Raw genomic sequence first — 25,679 nt, 5'->3', positions numbered from 1 at the left:
TATATATATATATATATGTATATATGTCTTTTGCCAGAGAGGACAAGCTTCTCCTTGCATAGGTTTATTTAAAGTAGGTATTCTGAATAGTCTGACAACATCATCTCTTCTACCAACATTGTCTGTCTGTTGTCAGCAGTGGTGTACAGAGAGTTTTTGACAGCTATTGAAAATGACAGCTGCAAACAGCCTCTTGGGTTGAAGGTAATCAAAAAATAAGTTCCATATTTCAAGACTTTCACTGAGTTTTGTAGATGCCTCCAAGAATAAATCAGTAGAGTCAGTGATACAACTTGCTACTTATGGCTTCCAAATATACATTTGTCTCTGTGAGTGATGAGAAAGATATTATGTGATGGATGCATTATTTTAACAGTGACAGTCCTTGCACCCACCTAATTGTAAAGCTGGAGAAGGGCTCTTCAGTGATTGACTATCAGACGGCCACTCCAAAGGGAGCGTTTCAGGGTGTAAAGCGGCCCAACTGTCTTGTAAACTTCCAGCTTTTCTGTCAAAAACATTTACATAATAATAATTTAGTCATCGTCATTTGTATTCAGCACAACTGGTGAAAACAACCTAAAACACTGTGTAGGTTGCATTTGTTTGTAGAAGGCTGAGTAACCTGTCTCTGGTTGAGTTGTGGTTCCACTGTGGCCACTGTTGTTCTCTGCAGTCACTCCAAAGCAGTCAGCAGAGTCACAGCATTCACACAGAGAACTGTCTCCTTCTGTGGCTCGCCAGCTGAATGACAGAGAAGCATCCTGATAATATATCTCAGCTGGGAAGCCCCAGCTTAAAAATATACACATTTAAATGTTGAATGACGATTTAAAACTGGAGGTTTATTAGTAAGCAACCCAACCTAAATGAGGGTCTGTGGAAGAAGCAGGCTTTATCAAGGTGGCTATGTGGGTTTTGCGTCAGAGTTGCCTTAAGATGGCAGCTGATGAACATCTAGAAAAGCAAAATTATTAAACCACATTTGATCCAGGGTTCCATGCAACAGTAACATTTGAACAAGAAGTGAAATGCTTGACAAACACATTCAGAAAGTATTGAACCAGCTCCTGTTCAGTTATGTGTTTTTACCTGCTCCCCAGGCTTCTGGTTAAAGCGGAAGGCTTGGATGCTGAAGCATAGTCTGTTATTTTGCTCCCTTGGGAGGAATTGAGATGAAGAGCCTGGCAGTACACTGTCCATAAGACATCTGCAATGAAGGAGTATTGATGATGAATAGTCCTCATGAACTGCATCAGAATTAGAAATAATGTGTCCAAACTAGTCAGATAAATGTTGAAACATAACCAAACTTAGCTGTGAGGAGCCATTTGTTAGATTTGATCTGAAATTTGAATCCTTACATTAAGAACTGTGGTGTTGTTGTAATGTATATTTTGTGTATTGCACCGAGGAATGGAGGAAATACTGACCCATGCTTGGTGAGAAAGTTGTAGCTTGGCAAGGAGAGAGGGTCAGGCTTCAGTGTAGCCACACAAGAGTCGACATATATAGTGAGGGGAGGGTGCAGCGGGGCCTCCACGCTGGCCTCCAAAAACACTGCTTCCCCCTGCTGGTACACTAAGGGACTACGCCGAGAGGTACATCCATCTGAATAGAAACAGACGGACATGTTTTTCAATCTCAGTTTAATATGGAGAAACAAAATTACCACAGAGAAGTCATCCACTGATGCAGTTTACATTCAACAACATGGTAGTTTCACCTGTCATGAAGCGTAGGGAGAAGCGCAGAAAGCCAAAAACACTGATTGTGGATGTCATCGGTACCCAGGTTGGGGATAACGGTCCTGCATTGACTTTCTGCTTTCTGTACGCACACAAAAATAAGGCCCAGGTACAGTACAGTTACTAAGTATTGATTACAGCCCATTACAACCCTTTGACTCGGCTCCAATATTATGGCATCAGCCTTACCTCTTAAAGTGACACTCAACAGGTATGACAGTAGTTGCCCCTTTAACTATGATACTGCCTGTAGAAGTAGGAAGCACAACAGGAAGCAGGTGCAGTTGGTTGGAATACACAAGCCACTCACCATGAACCTGGAATTGAGTGATCACAAAGGAATGAATTAAAACATGTATTTAACCTCACAAAATACTTAGCTTAATTGCACTCCATCATATTTCAGTTTTGAGGCTAAAAAAGAAACTAGTTTTACAATTTTCTTTTCTTTTAATTGGACTTTAGTTTCCTACCCACCTTGTTACCACATCTGAATAAGTTACTACTCAACTGGATTTTTGTGAGATTGTAAAAACCCTGAAGTAGCTGATCTAAAGGGATTTGGTGCATGATCTAATGGGGTTTTAATAAATCACTGTGAAGTTCAGTAGATCCAGTAGCAGGTGTTTTTCATGGCAGGCCTGCTGTAATGTTGCAGTACTTGATATTTAGAGTGACGGAAATTTCAGTACTGGTGGTCTTCCTGAAATATCTGCTGAAAAAAGGCCTATCTTGATCAGGATATCTTACAGCACATGGAGTTAAGCCCAAAATTATTCATGTCCATGACCAAAATTATGATTTCTAGTTAATGTTTTTTGACCACAATGTCCTACCAAAAGATGGGAAGGCATTGTATTAGAGAGATTAATGATACATTTTTAACATTTTCTGTGTTTTATGACATTTTTACAAAAAACCTTGTGCTCAAAATTATTTATACCTCATCTCCATAATCAATGGCAAAGCCTAGGTGTGTCACAACAGCAATCAAACAGTCCTTATACTTGCTAACAAGCAAGCTGTGTTACATTTTCCTCCAGAGTCTTAATATACTCGTCTTTTCTCATGATGCAATTTACTTTGATAAGGTCGTCTGGTCCACTGGCTGAAAGACACTCCCACAGCATCACATTCCCACCGTCATGTTTTACCATATAGATGGTGATCTGATGTTTTGCCAAACAAAAACTGTATTTCTGTGTCCAAATAACTCATTCTCATCTTACCTGAACACAGAACTAATGACCAAAAACGTTCTTCTTTGTCCAGGTGACCTTGCTCCTTGGTAGACCAGCCTTGAGTACTGTCTGCTGGAGTGTCTGCTTTGAGATGTTGGGTCTGGAGACACTCAGATTCATCAGGATGGTCTAGTCTTGGTGTTGATCTTCTTGCACTGACATTTCTGCCTCTTAACGTGCCCTTTAGGATCTTCACAGTGTGGAATTCTTTGTACTTTTTGATGATGCTTTGCACTGTGGTCACTGGTATGTGAACATAGTTGGATATAAGTTTATATCCCTTCATTGTCTTGTAAGGAGCCACAATGCAAAACTCTGGCTTAATGATGGACCCTACAAGGGTGCTCACCCAGGTGTTAGGTTTTAGTCATGACCTGCAATTAACTAGTAACTGACGAGAGAACTACTGCAGCTTATATGCATGTATTAGAACGTTGTGTAGAAAATGGTAGAAATTACCAGGACCATGTAGAATCGGATAGAAGCTGTTTTTGTTTGTTTGTTTTGATCTGAGACCATTTTTAGGGATATGAATAATTGAACAGGACATTTTTGGTAAAACAAAAATAACTAGAATTTAATATCTGTAATACTAATAGTCTTTTGTTTATGTCATTATTAGCCAGAAGAAACCTGCTGGTCAAAAAAAACCAAAATATCACGATTAATAAATGTTGGTGCAGGTAGGAATAATTTTGCACTTAAATGTATCTTAGGCTCAATTTTTGTAACCTCAACAATTATTTTAGTGCTGTATAGATACAATATAACATCAGGATAAATTAGGCACATGAATGCAATGAAGCTTCCTTAGCTTCAATTTAAATTTAGCCCAGTTTGAGCTTCGGTACTAGCAAAGCGTTTCATGTCTGGTAGTTGGTTTGAAACTCTTTTAACATAAGTCAAACATTGGCCAAGCTCTTCTCCAGTTTCTTTTCTTACTTTGGACTCGGTCCCACAGTCTTGCAGCCCAGCGGAGATGACCATTTCACCGTCAGACATCGGTCCCTTCGGTCCGCAGGAGTCCTTCTGCGTCACGTTTCCTCCAAGTCGAAGATACTCGGGTTTGAACGGAACACCTCTCTCTTGGAAAAACTGTCGCTTCACGGTTATTCTCATTTTGACTTCTCCGCATTGTATTTCAAGACCTTCCCGAGTTCCCACGTCATTGTCTTTAGCAAAAGAAACACAACACAAGGACAGAAATAGGATGGAAAGGGAGACGACTTCCCAATATTTTATCAGGGAGGCCATTATTGAAGAAAAAACAAAACAAGCTAGCGGCTAATTAATTAGCACAGGTGTGTTATTATTGGGCTCTCGTGCGCTTGAAGCGGCTGTGTTGCCTTCAAAGACTAACAAAAACGTTGTAGTTCAGAAATATCTCTGATTTACAGTGACTTCACGAGTTCAAAATGATTTATCAAATACCAAAGTTTGATTAAATATATATTTTTTGTATTGGCCCAATATGTTTCTTCTAGATGGAAATTACATAAACAAATTTCCGACGACAGTAAGACATTGTGTGAGGGATGTTAATGATATATTTTTAACGATTCCAGGTTTACTTTTAATTATTATGATTTATTTATTTATTTTGCTTTGTTTTACCATTGATTTCTGAGATAAATCATTTGGGGCAGTTTTTTGTTTTTATAAAAATGTCGAGAAAAAAAACATGACCACCCCCAAGATCTCTAACACATTATCTTTACCATCTTTGATCACCTGTTTGTGTCATTTCCAACTAAAAGAACCTTACTGGCCAAATAAAAATTCACTGTAGGCTTAACTCTATACTAAAACAACAACAACAAAGTGCGCACATTATAACTGCAGCTTTATCTCATTTTATCTCCACGAATTAAAGCGTTTGAAAAAGCTCCTGAAGGCATCACCGGGATTAATGCTAAAACGGAACTGAGTGTGTACTGCAAGTGCACCGTCAGGACTGTTATTGAAGTTACACCAGATGGCCGTCGGGTGAGTTATCCGTGTTGAAAACAGCTGGGAAGTGTTTGAATTCATAGTAGGTTGAACTGTGGGGTTTGTAGAAACATGTTGTAAAAATGGATAAAAAGGTCGACGCCTCTGAGGGGACAATTGACTGGGGAGGAAGAGGAGCAGAAGAGAGGGAGATTGTGCACAAGATCCAACCCTGTTTAAAGAACGTACACACCGGGCTTCCTAATCCAGCCTCAGGTCATATGAAATGCTCCCAGATAACAGGAGACTATCAGTACTTTCATTATGGCTGTGATGGCTGTGATGACAGAGGTTGGGGATGTGGTTATCGCACCATTCAAACTATGGCATCCTGGCTTTGCCTTAACTGGAACCAACACAGGCCTGCACCAAGCCTCCCAGAGATCCAGGAAGCCTTGGTTACAATGGGGGACAAGCCAGGCTCCTTCTCAGGCTCCAAAGAGTGGATCGGAACATTTGAAGCCTCCCTGGTTCTTGATTATTTCTATGACGTCCCCTGTAAGCTGGTGCATGTGAGAGGTGGAGGGGTTGAGCTGGAGAAAGTTGCAGTGGAGGAGCTCCATCAGCACTTTGAGAAGCATGGATCTCCAGTCATGATGGGAGGAGACAGGGACAACTCCTCTAAGGGGATATTCGGGGTGTGGACTGGGGACAAGGGGAGCTACCTGCTTGTGGTTGACCCTCACTACTATGGATGTCAGCTGGAGAAGGCGGAGCTGCAGAGACGAGGGTGGGTGGCTTGGAAACGAGTATCATCTCTGGATCAGTCTTCGTTTTATAATCTGTGTATGCCTCAGACTGCCAAAAAAGGAATTTGACAGATCAATTTTTGTTTCAGGTCTCTAAAATTATTAGAGGGAATTGTGGGATTTTGTCATTTAGATACAAAATGTCTTAATGTCTGTGTTTTACATTGTCAGAATGTGTGTTTGAAAAGGAGCTGCAGTGCCATCCTGTGGCTGAACTCATTAAAGAACAGAATCATTGAAGTTATGTGCTGTGACTTCTTTATACCTCAATTGAAATCTCTGCGGAGATCACATCAGACGATCATGAGTGATATCCGACTCTGACTGTGATCTGCACATGCAAATGAAGTTTCATAATTAAAATTCTAGATTAGACATAATTAGGGCATAAATGTTTCAGTGAAAGCAGTTGCAATGCTTTATACTGTCAATGCTGTGAATATTATGTGAATTTATCAAAAATGCCAATAATTCTGTGACTTTAGCATCGCACGTGTGAAAATCTGTACTCTCTGCTTTTTTGGTTTGTTTATTTTCTACTGTTGTTTATACAAAAGCAATTTGCAGATGTCTGCTTCAGTTTTTGGAATATTATGACTAACTTTTTAAAAAATCATTCTTGAGATTTTTCAGACCCAAAGATGAATCAAGAAAGGAGAGACTCAATTTCACATTTTTATTTCTTGCAATGTATCATCTAATTTGACACACATTAGCACATCTTATTTCCATGCAAATTCAAACTGCAAGTAACTCAAACCTTTCTACAATCAAGTGCTGAATCTCTGACACACCTTCAACTCTTCCTCAGCTGTCTGGCACACAATCATTATAGAAAATCTGGAAGTTCTTGTCTACATCCAGTCTCCCCTTGAGGAATTTCTCCAGGTTTTTTAGAGGAACTTCCACCATGTGGTTGTTGATGCGGTCATTCAGCCCATAAGCTCCAAATACAGGGAACTTGTAACGCACAAAGTATGGTGCATTCTGGTCAAATTCGGTGCAGCAGTAGGCTGACCACATGTACTCTGGTACAGCCACCCGGTCCAGGTTGTTGCGACGGATCGTGTGGCCTGAAGTGGTGACTCCAGTGACCACAAAGGCTTTGCCTCTGCAGTAGTTGTTGAGGCGTTTGCGGATGAGGTCCTGGTGTTCGGCCCAGGGACCCAAATTGAACTCCCTGATCTGAGGTACCACATTGGTCAAGCTGTAGGTGGAGGCTTTGTCCAGAGGGTCGGCCTGATGCTCGTCGGGATTGAGTTGGCCGCGTTCGTACTGAACCACGTCGGCATAGTCCTCCAGGACGGCCTGGGTGTCCTCAAAGTTCATATGCATGCTTGGAGACTGGGGGAAGGGCTCCATGTTGCTGCTGCTCTTTTCTGAAGCCAACTGTAGAAGGAGAGAGAGAAGAAACAGGCACAGTATTGCAAAAAAATTTAATAAAATGCATAACTATGTACTAAGTGGTAAAGTCAACACTAGCTCACTGAAATACCATTCACAGAAATAAAGTAGCTTATCTCATGCTTGCACGCTTAGCAACAGTAGCATAGTTGCTCCAACTCTTTAAACTGCTTATAGGTGTCTAAATATGAAATGTATTGATATTTGTAATGTGTGTCCAAAGATGGACACTCTTGATGAATGCATACAACTAGATGTAGTAAATTATGAAACTGTGACATGTTGCAATGCAAGATAACTTTGTGCACAGGCGCCCATTGGATTTTGATTGACTTTTAGTGACTCTATACTAGCATTCGCACTCACCTGAGGCTCAAACATCCAAGGAAAGTCCACCTTCTTCTCCCCGTCAGACTTCTTGAACGTGTAGGCAGAGTAGATGGGGACGTGTCTATGGGAGTCGTACAGCGTGACGTACCGGGGTTTGTCCTCATACTTCTGGCAGATCTTCCTAAACGAGTTGCTGAGGTATCCTCGTGGTGGAGTGCCCATGTACAGAGAGTCCTTGCAGCGCTCCACATGGTTGAAGTCTCCAACCACTCCAGCCTCGGCCTCGAGTAGCAACACAGAGGTCAGCACAGTCAGAACAGCTGCCAGGGGTAAAGCACAGTTTGCAGATGTAGGAATCATCACTGCAGCTCTAGTTTCTCAGTCTTTTTATGTCCGTTTTAAACCTCTCTGCTCCTGCTTGTGATTCTTCCACTGCTGTGTAACAACTGCAGCCTCTGTCCCGGCTCTATCGCCTTCAACATTTCCCTTCTGACCTTCAAGCAAACTGATCTCCCATTGTATAGTCTTTTCCATTTATTCAAATCGTCACAAGTGTCGTAGCAGCTAGTCAAAAGCCGTGAATGTTATCAGTCGTTGAGAGTATTTTATCAGTGTGAACAGAAAAGGAAAAAATGGCACCGACCTGATGTTGTGCACTCGTCGTGATGGCATATTTGCGTTCAGGGGTTTTCTTTTTGATTTCTTTAATTCCAAGAGTAAAAGTGAGATATTTGTCAGAGAACAGAAAGTCCACACGTCTTCTTTTTACTTTGACGGGGAAAAAGACAAGTATAGAATTTCTACAGACCATCTTAAAGCTCTCTCTTGCCATAATATGCATACTTGTATTTTATAGATCTTATACACCAAAATGGCCACAAATTTCAAGCTTCACACAATGAAAAAACATAGATGTGATAGAAATTAAAGGTGAAAACATTAGTCAGATTTCCATTGCAGGAACGTAAAGGAGATGCAAGGTGGCGCATATGTTTACAGGAATGGCCCCATACTCTGCCCGTTCTGTTTCTCTTATTATGAAGCCATCTACAGCTACAACTGTTGACTCTCAGTTCTGTTCTTAGTTCTGTGCGGCCAGTTCTATGACCATGTAGGAAATACATCAATGACGATTTGTTATGTTAGCTTGTATGTTAAGGTTTGAAGGTGGCTACTGCTACTGAGGGCAGAAAAATGGCACTTGTTTCCTCCGAGTTAACCTGTCAGCTTTAACACCCACAAAGCAGTTTTTCAGGACCACTAAGTGACCCTGGAATCAACACTTTTTCTTCCCCAAAAACAGCCCTAAAAGAGGTTCGAACCACTATAGAACAACTTGCACATTTCAGTTGTGGAAAACAGACAAATGAAATCAATACAGAGAAGCCCATTTAAAAAAAATTTGTTTTAATACTTTATTGTTGATTTCATATGGAAATCTGCTTACGAGTTTCTGTGAGAATTAAGTATACGTTTTTTTTTTTTCAATGTCAGAAATAAAGCGTCAGAGACAGTTTCATGTAATATTTAGATATATTTTTTTACTGCGAAACAGACAAAGAAGGTACATTTTTGTTACATTGTAAGTGTGACTAGACACTGAATGTTATATTAGCGGACTTTTTCCCCCCATTTTTGCAACAGTGCACTTCCGGTTGACCTTTTTCACAGCAGGCATTTGGACATGTCTTACCAGGAAAGACACAGGTGTAACTGATAACATTAAAAACAATCTCATTCAAAATAGGCCAATTATACAGTTGTCGCACTGTGCATGCAACTGTTGTTTTGATTTTTGATTTTTTTTTCCATTTAATCTTTATTTTACTAGGCAAGATGTTACAAACAATTTACAATGCCATCCTGACAAGTTTAAGAAAACGCTTGTCGGGGAAGAGGAGGAGAGAACAAGCACAAGACAAACAAGTTCTATCCTGCAAGGAACTGTGATGGTCAACTTTTTTACTCCACCTTCCAATCTGGTTGTTCTGAATAACTAGAAAACACTCTTAATTTCCAACGTCTGCACATCTCATGACCCAGTTCTGAGAGATCATAAACTGTTCCTTTCTGAAACTGAGTCACTGCAATGAAATTTGTTTTACCTAAGCTTTTCCTGCTTTGGCATATCAAAATGTCTCCAGTGAAAATAGTCTGTAGGTTCTGTACCTTTTTCACAGCAGACATGTTGCTGTGCCACAGTGGAAAATGCCCAGATGTAGATAATAAAATAAATTATGGCTCATTTCCATTTAGGTGCTTTAGTTTATGGATCCTGGTGTTATGCATGCTGGCTCACTTCTCACTGTCATGGTTCACTTGAACACTATTTTTAGTGATATCAGTAACATCTGGGCTTTTATTCTTACATAGACACATAGCTAGCTACCTTATACCTAAATATTTCTCTGTTCAATTCTACTGGATGCTGGTGGGACACAGTCATCTACAAAGATCTGAAAGTTCTGGTTTACAAAGGTGGTCTTCTTGAGGAACTCTTCAAGCTTCTGGACAGACATTTCCACCACCCCGTTGTTGTCTTCCTCATTGAGTCCATAGTGAGCAAAAGATGGGAGCCTGAAGCGCTCATTATAAGGTGTGTTGTGATCGTAGTCAACACAGCAATAAGCCGACCACACGTAGGTGGGAACCGCAATGCGTTTCATGTTTTCCCGGCTGATCATCTTACCCGAGGTGATGACACCGGTGACAACGTAAGCTATTCCATGGCAGTAGTTGTTGAGTCGTTTGCGGATGATGTGCTCCTGTTTGTTCCAGACTCCGTTGTTGAAGCCGGGCACCATGGGTACGACATTTGTGAGGGTGTAGGTGGAGGCCTTGTCGTCAGGTTCATCCTGATGCTCGTCCGGGTTGAGGGTGCCCCGTTCGTAAAGGATGGCATTCGTATAATCATCCAGAACAGCTTGGGCGTCTTCAAAATTCATGTGCATGTAACCACGTGGAAAAGGCTGCATCTCATCTGTATCAGATGGTGTGGATAGCTGTGCAGAAAGACAGACCCGGGGCAAATGACAGAATGAGCAGGTCTAAATATGATTACACAACATCTGCATAAAATGAAGCATTTGCAAAAGAATTAAAATGTTACAGTACAGAATTTCAACGATTCTGGATGCTGCACATGTGCAAATGCATCAAATTTCTTTACCTGAGGTTCATACATCCATGGGACATCCACACATTTCTCCCCATCTGAGCGTTTAAAGGTGTAGGCAGAGTAGATAGGTATATGGTCCTTAGTGTTGTACAGAGTCACGTAGCGTGGCTTCTTGTTGTAACGCTGGCAAATGAACTGGAGGGAGTGGTGTTCCAGTCCTGTTGGTGGTGTTCCCCTGTAGAGGAATTCTCTGCACTCTGGAGACAGCTCTTTTTCCACTCTCCCTCTTACTGCTATTGACATTATACTGACAAGCAGGAATCCTATCTGTACCCAAAATGCCATAGTTACGAGGTGTCTGATGTCACTCAGGCTTTTCAGGTATACTTCTAAGGTCTTCTACAAATAATTGTCTCCGTATCTGTCGGTGGAGCTCAGTTAAAAAAAGCTCACACAGGTGTCACACTCTGCTCTCTCTGTAATCAGGACTCAGTATGCAAAGCAATGGACTTCTTACACCTCAGCAGCTCCACCCACAGCAAAAGGAACATGGGAACTAAATAGCCAATAGCAAATGCTTCAGTATGTTTCCTATTCATGGGGAAGAAGGTAGAAAAAGGCCATCTTACCTCTGTAAAACGATCAACTCAGGCCAAGCAGTCCTCAAATTTTACATACAACTCTAAAGTTCTGAGGGTTTTTGAAGGCTGCTGTGTGTAATGCTGAATTGCAAGCATAGTGAAACACTTCACTCATTCATTTAAAGGTCCCATTTTGTGACATTTTTCAGCAAATTACTCCCCAGAATGTGTCTTTCAGTTTTTCAGTACTGCAAAGTTAGTTCATTTTACTATGACTGTACAACCTCCTGCTGGAGCCCTGTACTAAATGGGCTGTTTTAATGTTTGTAGCTTTAAATGTGGCTGTACTATTGCTGTTTATGGTGAGTTTCTTAGACAATGTTGTGGTTATAAAATCAGTCGTTCAGCAGTGGAGAGCTGCAGCTCTGGAACTGGCTAGGACATGACGGTTACTCAACATGTAGTCTGAATGGGTTGCACTTCAGTCACTATTTAATCCGTGTTCCATTATTTCACAGCAGAAACAGAAATATGCAAATGAGAAACAGCTTTATTGGGAATTCAGCTGTATTAAAGTGCAGTATAAGTGAGCACAGAGAGTAGGAAAGGCGACAACCGATGTAAAGTGCTGACACAGGTGAGTTTAGGTTGCACTGATGCACACCAGCTGATATGAAAACACAGTAACCCATCCAATTCTTGATTATTGTTTCGCAATTGGTTGTTGCACCATTTCGGAGTGTCCCTTAGTGTTACAATTTCCACAGACCTCTGACCTGTAGGTACATGATTAAAACTAAAGGTAACATTAGCTGCAATTGCTGCACAGCATACTTACGGGGTTTCATATTATCATGGTGATTTGCCATCAATAATAAAAGTAATCTACTGGTTCTTCAGTTCCTCGGATGGAGGGAGTGCATGAAGACTCTTGTGTTCACTCTTGCAGTCAACAACAGAACATTTGATGTGTTTTGCTTGTGGCTGAGACATTTTACAGTTTGCAGAAGCAGCACCAGAAAGTCAACGGACGCATTGGACCGCTCATTCTGGGTAGTGACTCTGGAAGCAGCTGGCAGTGAGGGGACGGGGTTATGCAACATTTGAACTGGTTCCTATGAATGTAGAGGAGAATACATTCAAATGCAGTGTAGGTGTCCTAAAGACGAAGCCAACAGCTAATTCCACAGGACAGCAATAACATTTTAAAAGTTTGCTGTAGCACTGAGGCAATAAACTACAAATAATATGAACCTATTCTTGAGTTTATAAGACGTAGAGGAGTCAAAAATGGGCTAGCATTTGGCTGGCTAAATGTTTAGATGCAGTCAATCAGCTGTCATTGACACAGTGTCATACGACCCATAGTATTTAATCCAGTTTTACATATCCAGAACCTCAGAAGATATGTAGCCAAAAATAAAGAGCTTAGAATGTTCGAAAAATCTATATCTAGGCAAACATTGTTCAGAGTATGTCTGCCCAGTCTGACTGGTGCTGGTCACAGTTTAGCTGGCTCCACATTGTATTTGCTAAAACTACAACAGTGGCATCTTATCAAGACTTTCATGACTGTATTTAGCTTTTAATTTGTTGTCATATAAACTTCTTAGTAGTTGCTAATTTGATTTTTAGTCCTACATTTGAAATGAACATCTAAAAAAATGCAACTTACAACTCATTATAGGAGAATTAAATTATTTTAATAATAATTATTAATTTGATTTCCCTGAAACAGTGTCTGCAAAACAATAACAAATGATAATTGTAGATATGAGACTCAGTGAGCAATAAAGGCAATAGAACAGCAAAAGAACAGGAAAATAGAAAAGAAAAGCAGACATAACTGCAGAAGACGGTTCTCAATCTCACAGTAAACAAAGGAGAGCGTCCTAGCATCCCGTGATGCTCTGACACAATCACTTCTATTTCTATCATTCAGCTATTGTAGCCCTTTTTCATGAAAGAGGCTCGTTATGAATGACATGTTCCCTGCTATGAAATACTGTTAAAATACAACATTTAATGTATATCGGTTTCAAATACTGGTCTTGATTAACAGTTACTGTCACCAGCAGCTATGTGCATCTACAAAATATTGGCTTGATGGGGTAGGAACTTATGCAATCATTCATTTTACTTGTCATTGTATTTTAAATTGATTGACATGACTATATAGGACTCTGATTTCACTTTGACATGTCTTTTTTGGGGGGGTAGCCTCTTGTCAAAAAAGCCTTATTGATTATTTCATGTTAAAAAAAAGCAATAAAAGGGAATGACTTCAAAGGGAGGTGAATGCTTTTTATAGGCACTGTACCTATACAGTGGAGCTTGATTTGTGTGCGTAGGCATACAGTACATAGTACAATTCAATGTTCTCTTGGGAGACCTTGAGGATGTTGGTGGATGTTACTTTATGCACCCTGTCACATTGCAAAAACTGCTTCATCCTGTTCAAGATGTCCCTTCATGCTGAAACACTCAGGTCGCTCCTTTTCTTCTTTAATGGGTTTTCTGACACACAGCCCTTGTAGAAAATAGTCATGTCACTGTCTATGGCTGCCTGACTCTTCAGATAACTCTCCAGAGTCTTTAGAGGTACTTCCACCACACTGTGACCAGTCTGTCCATTCAGTGCGTAGCCCCCATAACTAGGGAACATAAACCTCACTTCATATGGTGAGTTACGGTCAAACCATGGACAGCAGTATGCCAGCCATAGGTGTTTTGGGATTGTCAGGCGGTCCCTCTTATCTCGCTGGATGGTGGCCCCTGAAACAGTCACCCCTGTTACCATGAAAGCTCTGCCATGGCAGAAGTTGTTGAGGCGACGGCGGATGATATCCAAGTAGGGGTTCCAAGAGATGTGCAGAAAGTCGCTGATCATTGGAACTACGTTGGTCAGGGTATAGGTGGAAGATTTGTCATCTGGCTCTGCTTGGTGCAGATCAGGATTTAGCGGACCACGTTTATATTCTACAGCATCCGTGTAGTCCTCCAGCACAGCCTGGCTATCCTCGATCAGAGGAGGTGTGTCTTCACTCAGGGGAATTTCCCGCATGTTACCACTGTCATCATCAGAAACCAACTGTAGGGAAACAAAATCAAAGAAATGTGGTGTTTATCATTTTGAGAATTCCACATTCCAAGCCAAAACACTTAAACCAGTGCCTTAAAAACTTAAGATGAACGGCCACAAAGGTAGTTTCAGCTTGCCATAGGATTCCATTCAACAAATTCCAGCTAGCGCTTATTTTTGCAGCTGCAAGTTTGTGTTTAGGCAGATAGTTTTGAATTTTCTTAACGAAGTCGTGATGATTTTGAAAAAATGGTCCTTGTAACATTTTTAAAGCTTAAAGGGATTCATAATTTTCAGAAAAATGCTTATTTGTGTTCTTGCTGAAAGTGAGATGAAAATGTTGCTACTTTAATTTCTGTATGGTCAGTTAGTCAATTTTAACAGTGCTACAAGACGGATTATGTCACCCTAGGATCAACGTGTTCAATTGTCATCCAGGGAGCCGGTGGAGCAAGCTGATTAAGACTAATATTGACACACTTGGATGTGTGGATTTGGGCCATTTTTGGTTGAGATTTGGCACATTCGGAAAGATTATGGACCATGTGAACCAAATTTTGGGCAAAATACAGACCTGGCTCAGATTCAGTTCCCAGACTTTGATCAGACTTCTTGTCGGAGCATCATTAACACCGTATTTGGCCTGAGTTATTTCTTGCATTTGGGTCATTATGGGCCCAAATAATTTTGGAAGCTATGCAAACTGGTTGCTACATATTCACACATCGAGGTGATGTCAAATCTAACAGCAAGAAAGCAAATGAGTGTGTACACTTCTTAAGTTTGTGCTGTTGGGTATTTAGTAACAATCATCCTGATCGAGCATCACCACAAAGGCAACACAAGTAATATACTAGCAGAGTTTTTACAATAGCTAACATTGTTGGACATTATGTCATGATTGTGCAAAAATATTCACAAACTGTGCTGCTCTCTCTACCTGAGGCTCATACATCCAGGGTGTGTCCATCCTCCTCTTCCCATCAGACTTCTTAAAGATGTAGGCTGAGTACAGAGGCAGACGGCGACTGCTGTCATACAATGTGGCGTAGCGCAGTTTGTCAGCATACTTCTGGCAGATCCTCTTCAGGCTCGTCCCTCTGATCCCTGCAGGTGGTGTCTGCATGTAGAAAAAATGGCTGCAGTCTTTGAAGTTGCTTGACACGGTGGTGCTCACCAGGTGGGGCACCGCTAGTAGAGAGAAGGACAGGATGCAGGTGCCCAACAGATGCATCCTCACACACCTGATGCAGCTGGAAAAACCAACTGGTATTTTTCCTTACCATACATGCTTGACATGCCTTTCACACGTTGATATGAATGAAGAAATTCCATCATGAGGCTTGCTCTATTGAATGTCTCATCCTGTATTCGTATTGCCCTCATGAGTCTAGTACAGTATGCTGGCAGTTGGAAACAGACTGAGCATGCAAATCAGCAGTGACTCAGTGTGGATCTACTGGCTGAGTAGTTTACTTATCTGAGCAAACAATTTCTGTGCAGTCATGCATCTCCACACCAGTATCTATTAGACTGTGTTCATTTACTAACATAATTACTTCTGTTCTCATTGCGTTTTTCTCATTTAATGCAATGAACTAGTGCACATACGTTCGAATCTATATCTTGCCTTTGCAACATAAGACCCTGCTGTGTTGAACCATCTGTGGCAGTAGAAACTATATGGGGGTTATAGGGCTATATACATATTTTGTTTTTTCTTGGGACATACATTTTGTTGATGGGGAGTCCAAGGAGTTCTTGGATTTCTCAGGATCTAATCTCTTTTTAAAGTTGTAACTCTGGCTCTATTTTTTTCGGGTTACCCTCCATAATTAGTAATCCTGTTGAACCAGTAAAACTTTAGACACACCGTCACAATTCTGTCATTCTGATCTCAGGCCTGAACTATGTGCCTGAATGCTAGCAGATTATGAGGTGCTGTGTGTAAAATCTGCATCTGTATCACTACAAACCTATATATTTTTTCTGTGTTGTTTTCAGTAGCCCGTGCAGCACGGGTTCTCTCCGGGTTCTCCGGCTTCCTCCCACAGTCCAAAAACATGTTGAGGTTAATTGGTGATTCTAAATTGTCCGTAGGTGTGAATGTGAGTGTGCTTGGTTGTCTGTCTCTAAGTGTAGCCCTGTGATAGACTGGCGACCTGTCCAGGGTGTCCCCTGCCTTTGCCCGAAGTCGGCTGGGATAGACTCCAGCCCCCCGTGACCCTAGTGAGGATTAAGCGGTGTATAGATAATGGATGGATGGATGGATGGATGGATGTTTTCAGTAGTTATTGAACCATCAAAGTTACAAAACATAATCAGATAGGCAAATGGAAGAGTATTTGTTTCCCTCTTGTGCTCATTTTGAGTCACTACAACTCCATGTCCATTGACGAAGACACAGGTAGGAGTGACTGTTACTGGGAATGTCAGTTGTAATAGTCATGCTAGTTGGACTGTTTATATCTGCAGTTCCAACATGCACTGCTAATGCCCCTTAATCACTTCTTCCCATTCTTTGAGTTTCTCAGTAATTTATAAAGCACTTTCAATTACATTGACTTGTATGAAATAATCAGATTAATATCTGGTAACTTTAAAGGTATGAAAAGTGAGCAAGAGTTGCTGACATATTGCATATTTAAATAATGATAATACAATACAGTTTGCATCATTGCCACAGAGGATAACAGAAAAATAGTTTTATAGGTTTAAACCTGCTTTAAAGTCTTACAGATACACTAAGGGGTTGAACTTTCTTGTGAATGTATTTATTACCTTACCTTTTAGTAATTAACAAGCAGTAAGAACATGAAATACATGAATAAAACAAGCCTTGCCTCGCCGCTGTAAAACACGTCCTCCCTATCAGACTCATCTCTTTTCTCAGATAACGGGCTCTCAGAGTCATCACTGGCTCAGTCAGAAAACTTATCACCATCTGACGAGTCATCACTATCATCTGTCTCCTCATCGTCCTCCGTATCGTCTTCAAACCTGTCCTCAGAGGAGAAAGGAGGGATCCCTACACTGTCATCCTCCTCGGCAAGAGCTTCTTTACCATCAGAGAGCAAAGGAGGAACACCCACTTCCTCAAAGACTCTAGAAAGAGGAACTGCCACTACATTGTCATCAGAGGAGATGTACATGAGGAGAATGTTCTCTTGGTGATCAGCTCGGGGGGTCCCTTCAGGTGCTTCATGATGTAGGTGGTGCCCTGTATGAGGAAAAGTTCATGCGTAGGACCCTTTTTGCTTCTCCTCCTGAGATTTAGGGCTTTTACTAAATAAGCAATCTTAACAAACCTTTTTGTATTCATTTTGTGGGGATGTTTTGGTGCAGGAGGGACTGGTGCTCTTTACAAAATAGATGGCATCATGAGGAAAGAAGATTATGTGGAAATATTGAAGCAACATCCCCAGACATTAGCCAGGAAGTTAAAGCTTGGGTGCAAATGGGTCTTCCAAATGGACGATGACCCTGAGCATACCGCCAAATTAGTTAGAAAGTGGCTCGAGGACAACAAAGTCAATGTTTTGGAGTGACCATCACAAAGCCCTGATCTCAATCCTGTGAAAAAATTTGTGGGCAGAGCTGAAAAGACGTGTGCGAGCAAGGCAGCTTATAAACCTGACTCACTTACACCAGTTCTATCAGGAAGAATGGGCCAATACTCTATCAAACTGTTGTGAGAAGCTTGTGGAAGGATACCAAAACATTTGACCCAAGTCATACCTTTTAAAGGCAATGCTACCAAGTACTAAGGAAATGTATGTAAAAGAAAGTAGTAAAAAAAAAAAATTCTAAAAAAATCTCTCTCATTATTCTTGCATTTTGCAAATAGAAATAATTTTGGTAATCCTAACTGACCTAACACAGAAAACGTTTAGTCTGATTTAATGTCAGATAGTGAGAGAAAAAAATGTTGTATGTCTTTTTTACACAGCGTATGTAAACTTCTGGTTTCAACTGTCTCTCTCAATCAGCAAACCACCACCCCTCTAATAATGGTTCTGATTCTTATGGTGTTGGCAAAAAGAGCAGATTTGGCCTTTAAAAAAAAAACAAAAACAAACCACATCCACTAGCAAATGGTGAGAGAACAGCACAAACCAAACACATATCTCCAGTCACTTCACTCTGATAGATGGAGAGACAGGACGCCATTAATGGCTCAGGAAGGCCTTGTCTTTGGATCCAGATTCTGATCCAAACGCGTGCACCAGCACATGACTACAGAGTAGAACCCTGCAACCAGAAATGCAGCAGCATAACTGTGAGCCACTAATGAGCCACATTATGAGCTGTCGTGATGAAATTCACACAAGTTGGATCAGCCTAGGATTTTCCTTATTTTCGGCATTTTGAATCCAGCCATCAGTGGGTTGATGATTTTGGTTTCCACTGACGGTCTTAAGGTTATTTGGTTCTCAATAAATTACACAATGCATATCGATGAGGATTTTTAACTTGAATATTTCGTTCATCAAAATATGATGTGTGACTTCAGTTTGGCCGTAATTTCTTTGAGCAGATAAACAGCTGTTGTGTATAAACTAAAATTTATCCCAATTTCAGATCTTTGCTCTTTTTAAGCCTTTTTCTGCTTTTTTTAGGGTGTAAATGTTAGTTTTATTTGATTCAATGAAGCAACTTATTACAATTTCTATTGCATATCGTATTTACAACATCAAAGACCTTCCACGCATGAAGTCAGAATGTCCTTGTCCCTATTGCTACTTCAACATTTTCAATTTTTATATCACTCTTTTTTTATTTCATGAGAACAGTGGAACCAGGGAGCATACACTTCGTAATTATCTTCACATTGTGCAAAAAGAACACATAAAAAGGAAAAGACATAAAAAGAACATTACAGGTACATTCAAGTAAAATTAGAAATATGGGTTTTACACCTAATTTCATTGTGACAAGTGCAGATTTTACACTTAATTGTAACTAACGCCTTCACATTGCACACAAACAATATGAGTAGATGTCAATGCTTGATCTATCATCTCCTGTTTTTAATGTTTTTTTTTTGTATTCATGTATTTTCTCTTTGTAGATTACTAAAAAGCATTTGTAGTTCATACATTCCAGGGTAAATCTTGTGCATTCAATATGAATGCTCTCTAAGAAAATGAAGTTTCAGTCCTATAAAATGTTCTCTGGTAGTTTTCTGCAGCCGTTCAGTCGTCAAAGATACAAATAAATAAATAAATAAATGATGTGTTTGATTCCCTCTAGTGGTCATTTTGAGAAACTACAACTTACATTTTAAATCCAGTTCATATTCACCACTTTTACTTTCTATTTATTCTGATTAAAACATCCCAGTTAAATGTAAATGTAAAGTTAGAGTTGATTTTTTTATGGAACTATTTTGCTTTAATTTTATTTGTGACGTTAATATTGTTTAGATTGACTTCTTTTATTCAGCTTGTTTGATCAGGGCAAAACTGAGATCGTTTTGCTAAATCTCTCTCCAAATGGTGTGTTTTACTGATCGCATTCAGATTCTTTGGTTTTTCAAAATCCAACAAAACACACACTTTTTTTTTTGTTGCCATCTTTTTTGTATTAATACCGAATGTGTCATTTCTGTGGTCCTTATTTTCAGATATACAAAAGATATTACACACCTGCAATCTCAAAAGAAGATTTTGAAATATATCTGCACTGTTTCCTCATTTCTTTCACACACCATTTCAAGAGTGCATGACATAGTTGCATTCGTATTTTTTTTCATATATGTTTTCAATATTTGAAGAACGACCCCATTTAAGCCACAGCGCTATGTGCACATATACGCCTGCATTGTAAATCATTTTAAGCTCATTTAGCTTTGAAAGGTAAACTCCCCTGCTGCCTGTAAATTTGAGACAACAGAACTCAGCTGATAAAAAAGTCATCTCATAAGTGGGAAACTTAACTTGGGGAAAATAAGTCAGCTTTACCTATTAACACAATAATGCGCTAATAAACAAAAAACTAAATCGAAGTGACAGAAAACTTAACAGACTGTCCCAGTTGATTGTTTGGTTTATATATGATTTCCCAAAATCACTGAAAACTCTCTCCGTGTGTCATGATGATCGAAGTACAGTAAGACTATTTCGACAGCTATGATGGAGCTCAGGACTCAACATGATGGCTGCTAAAGAGTGTGACCTGCTGTTGGCTCCTGATCAAACCTGTCTCCATGTCCCGGGATAATTTAGAATTCTAAGTAATGAGTATGAAGTTACTAACTCTGCTGCTCTATGTGGGCCAATGCACACATATGGATCATGCAGACAATTGCATGTATTTAATTAAACTGGAGGAAAGAATCCTACAAACAGCTGGAAGCAAGAAACTTCAGCTTCTGTTAACATCTTGGATAATAAAAACCAGATTACATACATTTTTGCTATCATTATGCTCTTGGTGCCTGTTTTCACTGCAGTAAAAACATTTTTTTTTTTTAATTTTTAATGTGAATTTCAGTTTGTAAAAGATGTGAAGTTGTAAAGCAGAGTTGGTTTTGGCACAAAAACTGCACATGAACCCTCTCTGTTGAGGCTTTTGGAACAATATTGGTAAAATGTGGAAAATCCTTCCTCACATTGCTTCACACGACTCCAGAAACCGGTTGTGCTTCTGTGTTGATGTGCAGACTTGTGTTGAAAGTGACACGGAAATGTCCGACATTGGCAAAGATTTACGGAAAACTGAGAACGGCGTTCATTCAAATGTGAAGCCGTTCAGATTAACAGAGAGGAGCAACAGAGAGGAGTGTACGTGTGAACGGGGCTGTGCAGTCTGTGGTTTTGCGCCGACTCTTTCCGATGCATGCCCTTATTCTGATATAACTACATGCTGAATTAATCGTCTCTCCTCAGCTTGCGGGCTAATTAAACCCCGACTCTGTGCTTTCGATAATGCGTGCGGTGTCCGTCGGTGTCCGGGCTGGTAAATAGGGGTGTGTTTGCTCTGCTACAACATTGGTTAGCCGCTTGTCAATGTCCAGTCACGTGGTGTCACACGGACGGCCATGTTTCCGAAACACAAACAACAAGAAGAGCAGCGACTGGGAGCCAGCAGACACACACACTGATACGCAGCAGCGACCGTTGGAGGAGAGGGAAAAATTAATAAATAAAACACAGAGCACGACTTTCTGAAAGTACTATTCTGTCGAATGAATACGTTTACAGTGTTTAAAGAGACCAATGCATACGATATAGTGGCTGTAGACGCACCGTGCAGACAAGCAGTCTGGTAGCTATAAACAGTGAAGGTAAGCCATGGTTCCTCTTTGCAGCTTGTCTTTTGGCTAGGTGGCTAACGCGAGCTAACAAGCTAACCTCGGCTCTCGCAGCCCGAATGGGTTGGATTTTGTGAAAAAAATGTTTCTAATATGTCGTGAAATCAGCATTTTCGCTAAGTTGTTTTACAGTTTAAACTCTGTTGTTTTCTGCCGTTTATGTGTTTTGTTTACAACGCGCTAGCCGTAGCTTGTAACCGACAGCGGAGTGGAGGTGGTCGTCCGCACATTGGCGGAGCAGGCCGGGGAGTCTGATCCCAACACTCCGCCCCCCTCCGCCATCATATCTGGTGTCATTTGAACCTACAAGCCAAGGCCTTTACGATCAACGCATACCTTGTGCTAGGGTAGCTAGCTAGCCATCTCTGTTATGCAGCGGAAATATGATATTTTGGGAGCAAATAATGTTGTAGCGATTGATTTGTAGTACTTTTCTCTCAATTTGATGTGCCGTAATTAGCTTGGAAGACGAACAATGTATAGCTAATGTAGCTCGCAACCACTAACGGAAGCTAATGTCAACTGGAGCTATTCTCTCCAAATGTTAGCCGCCTTTACTACTAAACAGTTTGGCGTTGTTCGTTGTGTTAAAGTTATAAATTGGTGTGTGCTGGAAGCTAGTTGTGGCATAGATTTACAGTCGCAATTCCTGCATCTTGATTTTTTAATTTATAAAAAAAAGAAAAATCTCGCCACGTTTTCAAGCGCATAACATTTGCAAATATTCAAATGCACCAGATATTTCATATTCTGCAAGCAGCCTTTTTCTTTCGTGACCTTGCTTTGGTTTTCTCAGTGCAAAGTTAGTACTAGACACTAAAAATGTCAACTCTTTGCCTAATGTCCTCTACAGTTCAGTAATGAAATAGTTTGGAAACTAAAATAACCTCAAGTATACTACAGATGTTTAGATTAAAGCTTGTTTTATTTGTTGTTATATGTGAAATTGTTTACATACCCGCTGTATATTTTGCTAAATGTTAGCTCATCTTGATGTAGTTTGTGTGTCACAAGGAGATCCTAACATTGGAAAAAAAACTGACATTGACATTTTGTTTTATTGTGATATATATTGCAATGTGAATAAATACAGGAATTTTGCTAGATGGCTACAAAATAGCATCAGTAAGATTTACTGATTAGGGTGATTGAGTAGGAGAGAGCATTTGCAAAGAAAATAAAAAAATCTATGAATAAAAGCAGGAAAAAAAAGCTATTAGGAACCTTTCTCGTATGGTGCAACAGTGGCAAATTTATTCAAAGTATTTTTTATTTATTTTGCTTTGGGAGGCTTTCAGATCTTGCTTTGCACTGGTCATAAAGAGCTTTGAGGTACTGATTTAAATGGTCAAACAAATTAGTTGTGTTGCTCACGTGGTGGCAGCAATTCCTCAACATCATCCTTTCTGTTGCTGGAATATTTCCAAAAAAATTGTGGTTCTGTTTCCAACCAAATACTGTTTTTCAGTGTTTCTCTTCTGCTCCTTACTCATTTCACAGTGCTCATGTGCAGCCTGCATTTCAACAAACTCTATTCCTTGTGAATAAAGTTTTAAAAAAACAACAACAAACAACTCCATGTATATTCAAAAACACGTAATTTAGAGTAAATTATGTTCTGTCAGAGCTTTCTTTTTGTATCAAGCAGCACCCCCCCCCCCAAAACAAAACACTCTAACACTGTACCATTTGTTTTAGTTAATTTTTCTTACTATAAGTTTTGCTTAAGTCATTATTGCATGTGCTGAAACAATATAATGTGCTGCCCAAATGCTAATGTTATGTTTTTTTTTCTTCAAAGAACCTAATCTTTCAAGTTTACCACCTTTTTGTGTCTTAAGTGACTGTGTATGTTGACATACCGTCAGTTTGCAAACACATAGCTTCAGCTGTACCTCCAGCAGATCAAACTAAAAGAAAAATTAATAATTTATATCCACAGTGCATTGGAATGCAAGCTGGACCTGTCAGTATCACTTTCCCACTTGTCCGTTGTCTTAAACATTTGGTATATTGCAATGTTATTAATTATGTTACCAAATGTCCTTTGAGCTCCTTGCAAGCTAGACTATCAAATACTGCCAAACACTGCCAGCTTAATTCACAGCAGTTTAGGAAAATGCTATTGTGTTGATTTAGATTTGATTTTTTAAAAAAAACAAACAATGTAATGTAAAAATAGTAAAACTATAAAATGCAGATATATCACAAAGCCAGTGAGCACCACGCTTTCATTGAGAAATTATTATGAGTTAAGCAAAGCAAACACAAGAATTGTTCTGTTCACATTTAAAATCTGCAGTTTCTGAGGTTTTTAAAAAGTGCCAATGGCTAAGCCTCAATAGTATAGACAAGCAGTGCAGATCTTATATTGATGCCTGAGGTACCTGAAATTTCTGAATCACGTATGTTATCCCATTAATGCTATAATCCTGCAAGCCCATTATAGCCATTAGGTATGAAACATTGCACACGAGCACTCCTCCTTAGACGAGCACACAAAATCACTGGCCGTAAACAATTTTCTATCTTTTCACATTATAAATAAATATATATCTCATGTCACCCAACTGTAAGCAAGCAACTGCTTTCAACTTAAGCTGTGATTGTCATGGAGTACAGGCCTTAAAATATGCTAGTGATGTGTTATTGCAGTCACTTGAAATGATGGTGCTCTGATACCATCTAAATATTAATCCTAAGGACATTTTTAATCATGTAAACGTACGCTTAGTTTTTCAATTTTCTGGTTCAGTTGCGGTTCTGACTATTTTCTGCTCAATGTGTGGTGTGCTGTTGTTGTTGAGAAAGTTGTTTTATGCATAGAAAAAGTCCTACTAACATCTTGCTTGATCAAAGAGTGTCTTCATTTAAACGTTGTACCTTTTCCACTGCCTTTTCTTGTCCTTTAATTAGCCTGCAAAGCCCAACAAGATCAAAAAGCGTGTAAAAATAAGTATTACAACGGAAAAAAAATAGCACAGACTCACACCTCAACACTGAACAACTGCATAAATTAATGCTTGATTGTGCTTGGGGAAACATGTTATCAGTGTGGCTGCATATGATGGTATGTCAGCTGCTCTTAGAAGAATATGTATTAAAGCACACCTTGAATTCATCAAGCAGGGATGTTGTGTATTGGTGATTGTGTGTTAAAGAGCAGCACTGTGAACTGATGGAATATCAAATTGAAGCAGTCTTTAAGATGGTAAAAGTAGAAAAGCATGGTTCACGTTTAGATTGGTATGACTTTTGTTATTTGCCGTTGCTAGAGTGATTTGAGAGAAAATTTTTCTAAATGTACCAATGTTCATATCATATGTTCGTTGTATGTGGTGGTTTAGTTGCCTGGATATTGTTTCAGTTGCCATGACATTTTCAGGAACTATCCCCAACCAGCTGCATGGTTTAAGAAGCAGCTGGTTCACAACATTACTGAAATAGATTCCCTACATTTATGGATGGAAAATCTCCTGTGAGCAACAGAAACGTTGGGCCTCGACTGAGCCCGAGACTAGAAATAGTTTTCTTTTATTCAGTGAAGGAATACCACAGTGCTTTTCTCTCAGCTCAGTGTGCTGATCAAACTGGGCCCGGTACCTTACGATGAGTCCAAGGTACACTGTGTAAATAGTATGTCAAGGCTGTGCAGCGGAAAATTCAAATCACACTTCCTTTCCTCACACAATATAGGTGAAGTGCCAAGTTGTAAAAATGTATTTCACCAGGCGTTTATCTATCAAGTGTTACTCTTTCCATTTTTCTTTTAATTGTTAGACTTTTCTGATCCCATCTCTTGATCTCTTCTTTTTCCAGTGGTGCAAAGGGAGGAGGACAGGAAATAAAGGAGTTACCTGGAGGGTCTCCGTCAATCCACATTTCAGTTGGAGCGAGAGAAAAAGGCACAGAGCGAGAGAGAGAGAGGGAAAGGAGAAGAGGAGTCCGAGTCGCGTCTGCTCTTGGCAGCTGTTCCAGCAGCCCGATTCATTGTTTTGGCTGTTATTTTGTTCCTGCGTTACCTTTTTGATGAATCAGTTCATATTTTTAACTTTAATGTGAGATATAACTGCTGTAAAAAAAAAAAACAAAAAACAAAAAAAAAAAACAACAAAAAGAAAA

The 25,679-nt window shown here is 39.9% G+C and overlaps 3 protein-coding genes and 1 long non-coding RNA gene across 4 annotated transcripts; 2 read left to right on the top strand and 2 right to left on the bottom strand.

The window, feature by feature from the left end:
• The first annotated feature begins 4,992 nt into the window (after positions 1–4,992).
• ufsp1 (UFM1-specific peptidase 1) lies at positions 4,993–5,971 on the top strand. The gene has a single exon (XM_008286217.1). It carries the CDS (start codon positions 5,062–5,064, stop codon positions 5,794–5,796), a length of 735 nt encoding a protein of 244 aa, XP_008284439.1. The 5' UTR covers positions 4,993–5,061; the 3' UTR covers positions 5,797–5,971.
• A 418-nt stretch (positions 5,972–6,389) lies between these two features.
• Positions 6,390–7,942, bottom strand: LOC103360461 (endonuclease domain-containing 1 protein-like). Its single transcript, XM_008286216.1, has 2 exons — positions 7,498–7,942; positions 6,390–7,116 (listed from the first exon to the last, which is right to left on the bottom strand). The coding sequence occupies exons 1-2, from the start codon at positions 7,819–7,821 to the stop codon at positions 6,535–6,537; spliced, it is 906 nt and encodes a 301-aa protein (XP_008284438.1). The 5' UTR covers positions 7,822–7,942; the 3' UTR covers positions 6,390–6,534.
• A 1,033-nt stretch (positions 7,943–8,975) lies between these two features.
• LOC103360465 (uncharacterized) lies at positions 8,976–17,394 on the bottom strand. Its single transcript, XM_008286220.1, has 5 exons — positions 17,184–17,394; positions 15,183–15,433; positions 13,643–14,251; positions 10,631–10,978; positions 8,976–10,463 (listed from the first exon to the last, which is right to left on the bottom strand). Exons 1-5 carry the CDS (start codon positions 17,392–17,394, stop codon positions 9,858–9,860), a joined length of 2,025 nt encoding a protein of 674 aa, XP_008284442.1. The 3' UTR covers positions 8,976–9,857.
• Positions 17,395–21,330: 3,936 nt separating this feature from the next.
• Positions 21,331–25,665, top strand: LOC103360460 (uncharacterized). Its single transcript, XR_520356.1, has 2 exons — positions 21,331–21,530; positions 25,377–25,665. It is a non-coding gene; the product is annotated as an uncharacterized LOC103360460 (long non-coding RNA).
• Positions 25,666–25,679: the final 14 nt, after the last annotated feature.

Source organism: Stegastes partitus, unplaced genomic scaffold (assembly GCF_000690725.1).
Source record: "Stegastes partitus isolate 25-593 unplaced genomic scaffold, Stegastes_partitus-1.0.2 Scaffold442, whole genome shotgun sequence".
NCBI lineage: Eukaryota > Metazoa > Chordata > Actinopteri > Pomacentridae > Stegastes > Stegastes partitus.
The sequence above is the reverse complement of the archived record's forward strand: the minus strand, read 5'-3'. Positions and strand labels throughout refer to the sequence as shown.

Coding starts and splice junctions, on each gene's coding strand:
- ufsp1 (XM_008286217.1), top strand. CDS start 5,062: ATGGATAAAAAGGTCGACGCCTCTGAGGGGACAATTGACTGGGGAGGA.
- LOC103360461 (XM_008286216.1), bottom strand. CDS start 7,821: ATGATTCCTACATCTGCAAACTGTGCTTTACCCCTGGCAGCTGTTCTG. Junction 7,117..7,497: donor CTTGGATGTTTGAGCCTCAG/GTGAGTGCGAAT, acceptor CTCCTTCTACAG/TTGGCTTCAGAAAAGAGCAG.
- LOC103360465 (XM_008286220.1), bottom strand. CDS start 17,394: ATGTACATCTCCTCTGATGACAATGTAGTGGCAGTTCCTCTTTCTAGA. Junction 15,434..17,183: donor TAGTGATGACTCGTCAGATG/GTGATAAGTTTT, acceptor TCTCTCTACTAG/CGGTGCCCCACCTGGTGAGC. Junction 10,464..10,630: donor CATGGATGTATGAACCTCAG/GTAAAGAAATTT, acceptor CTTTCTGCACAG/CTATCCACACCATCTGATAC.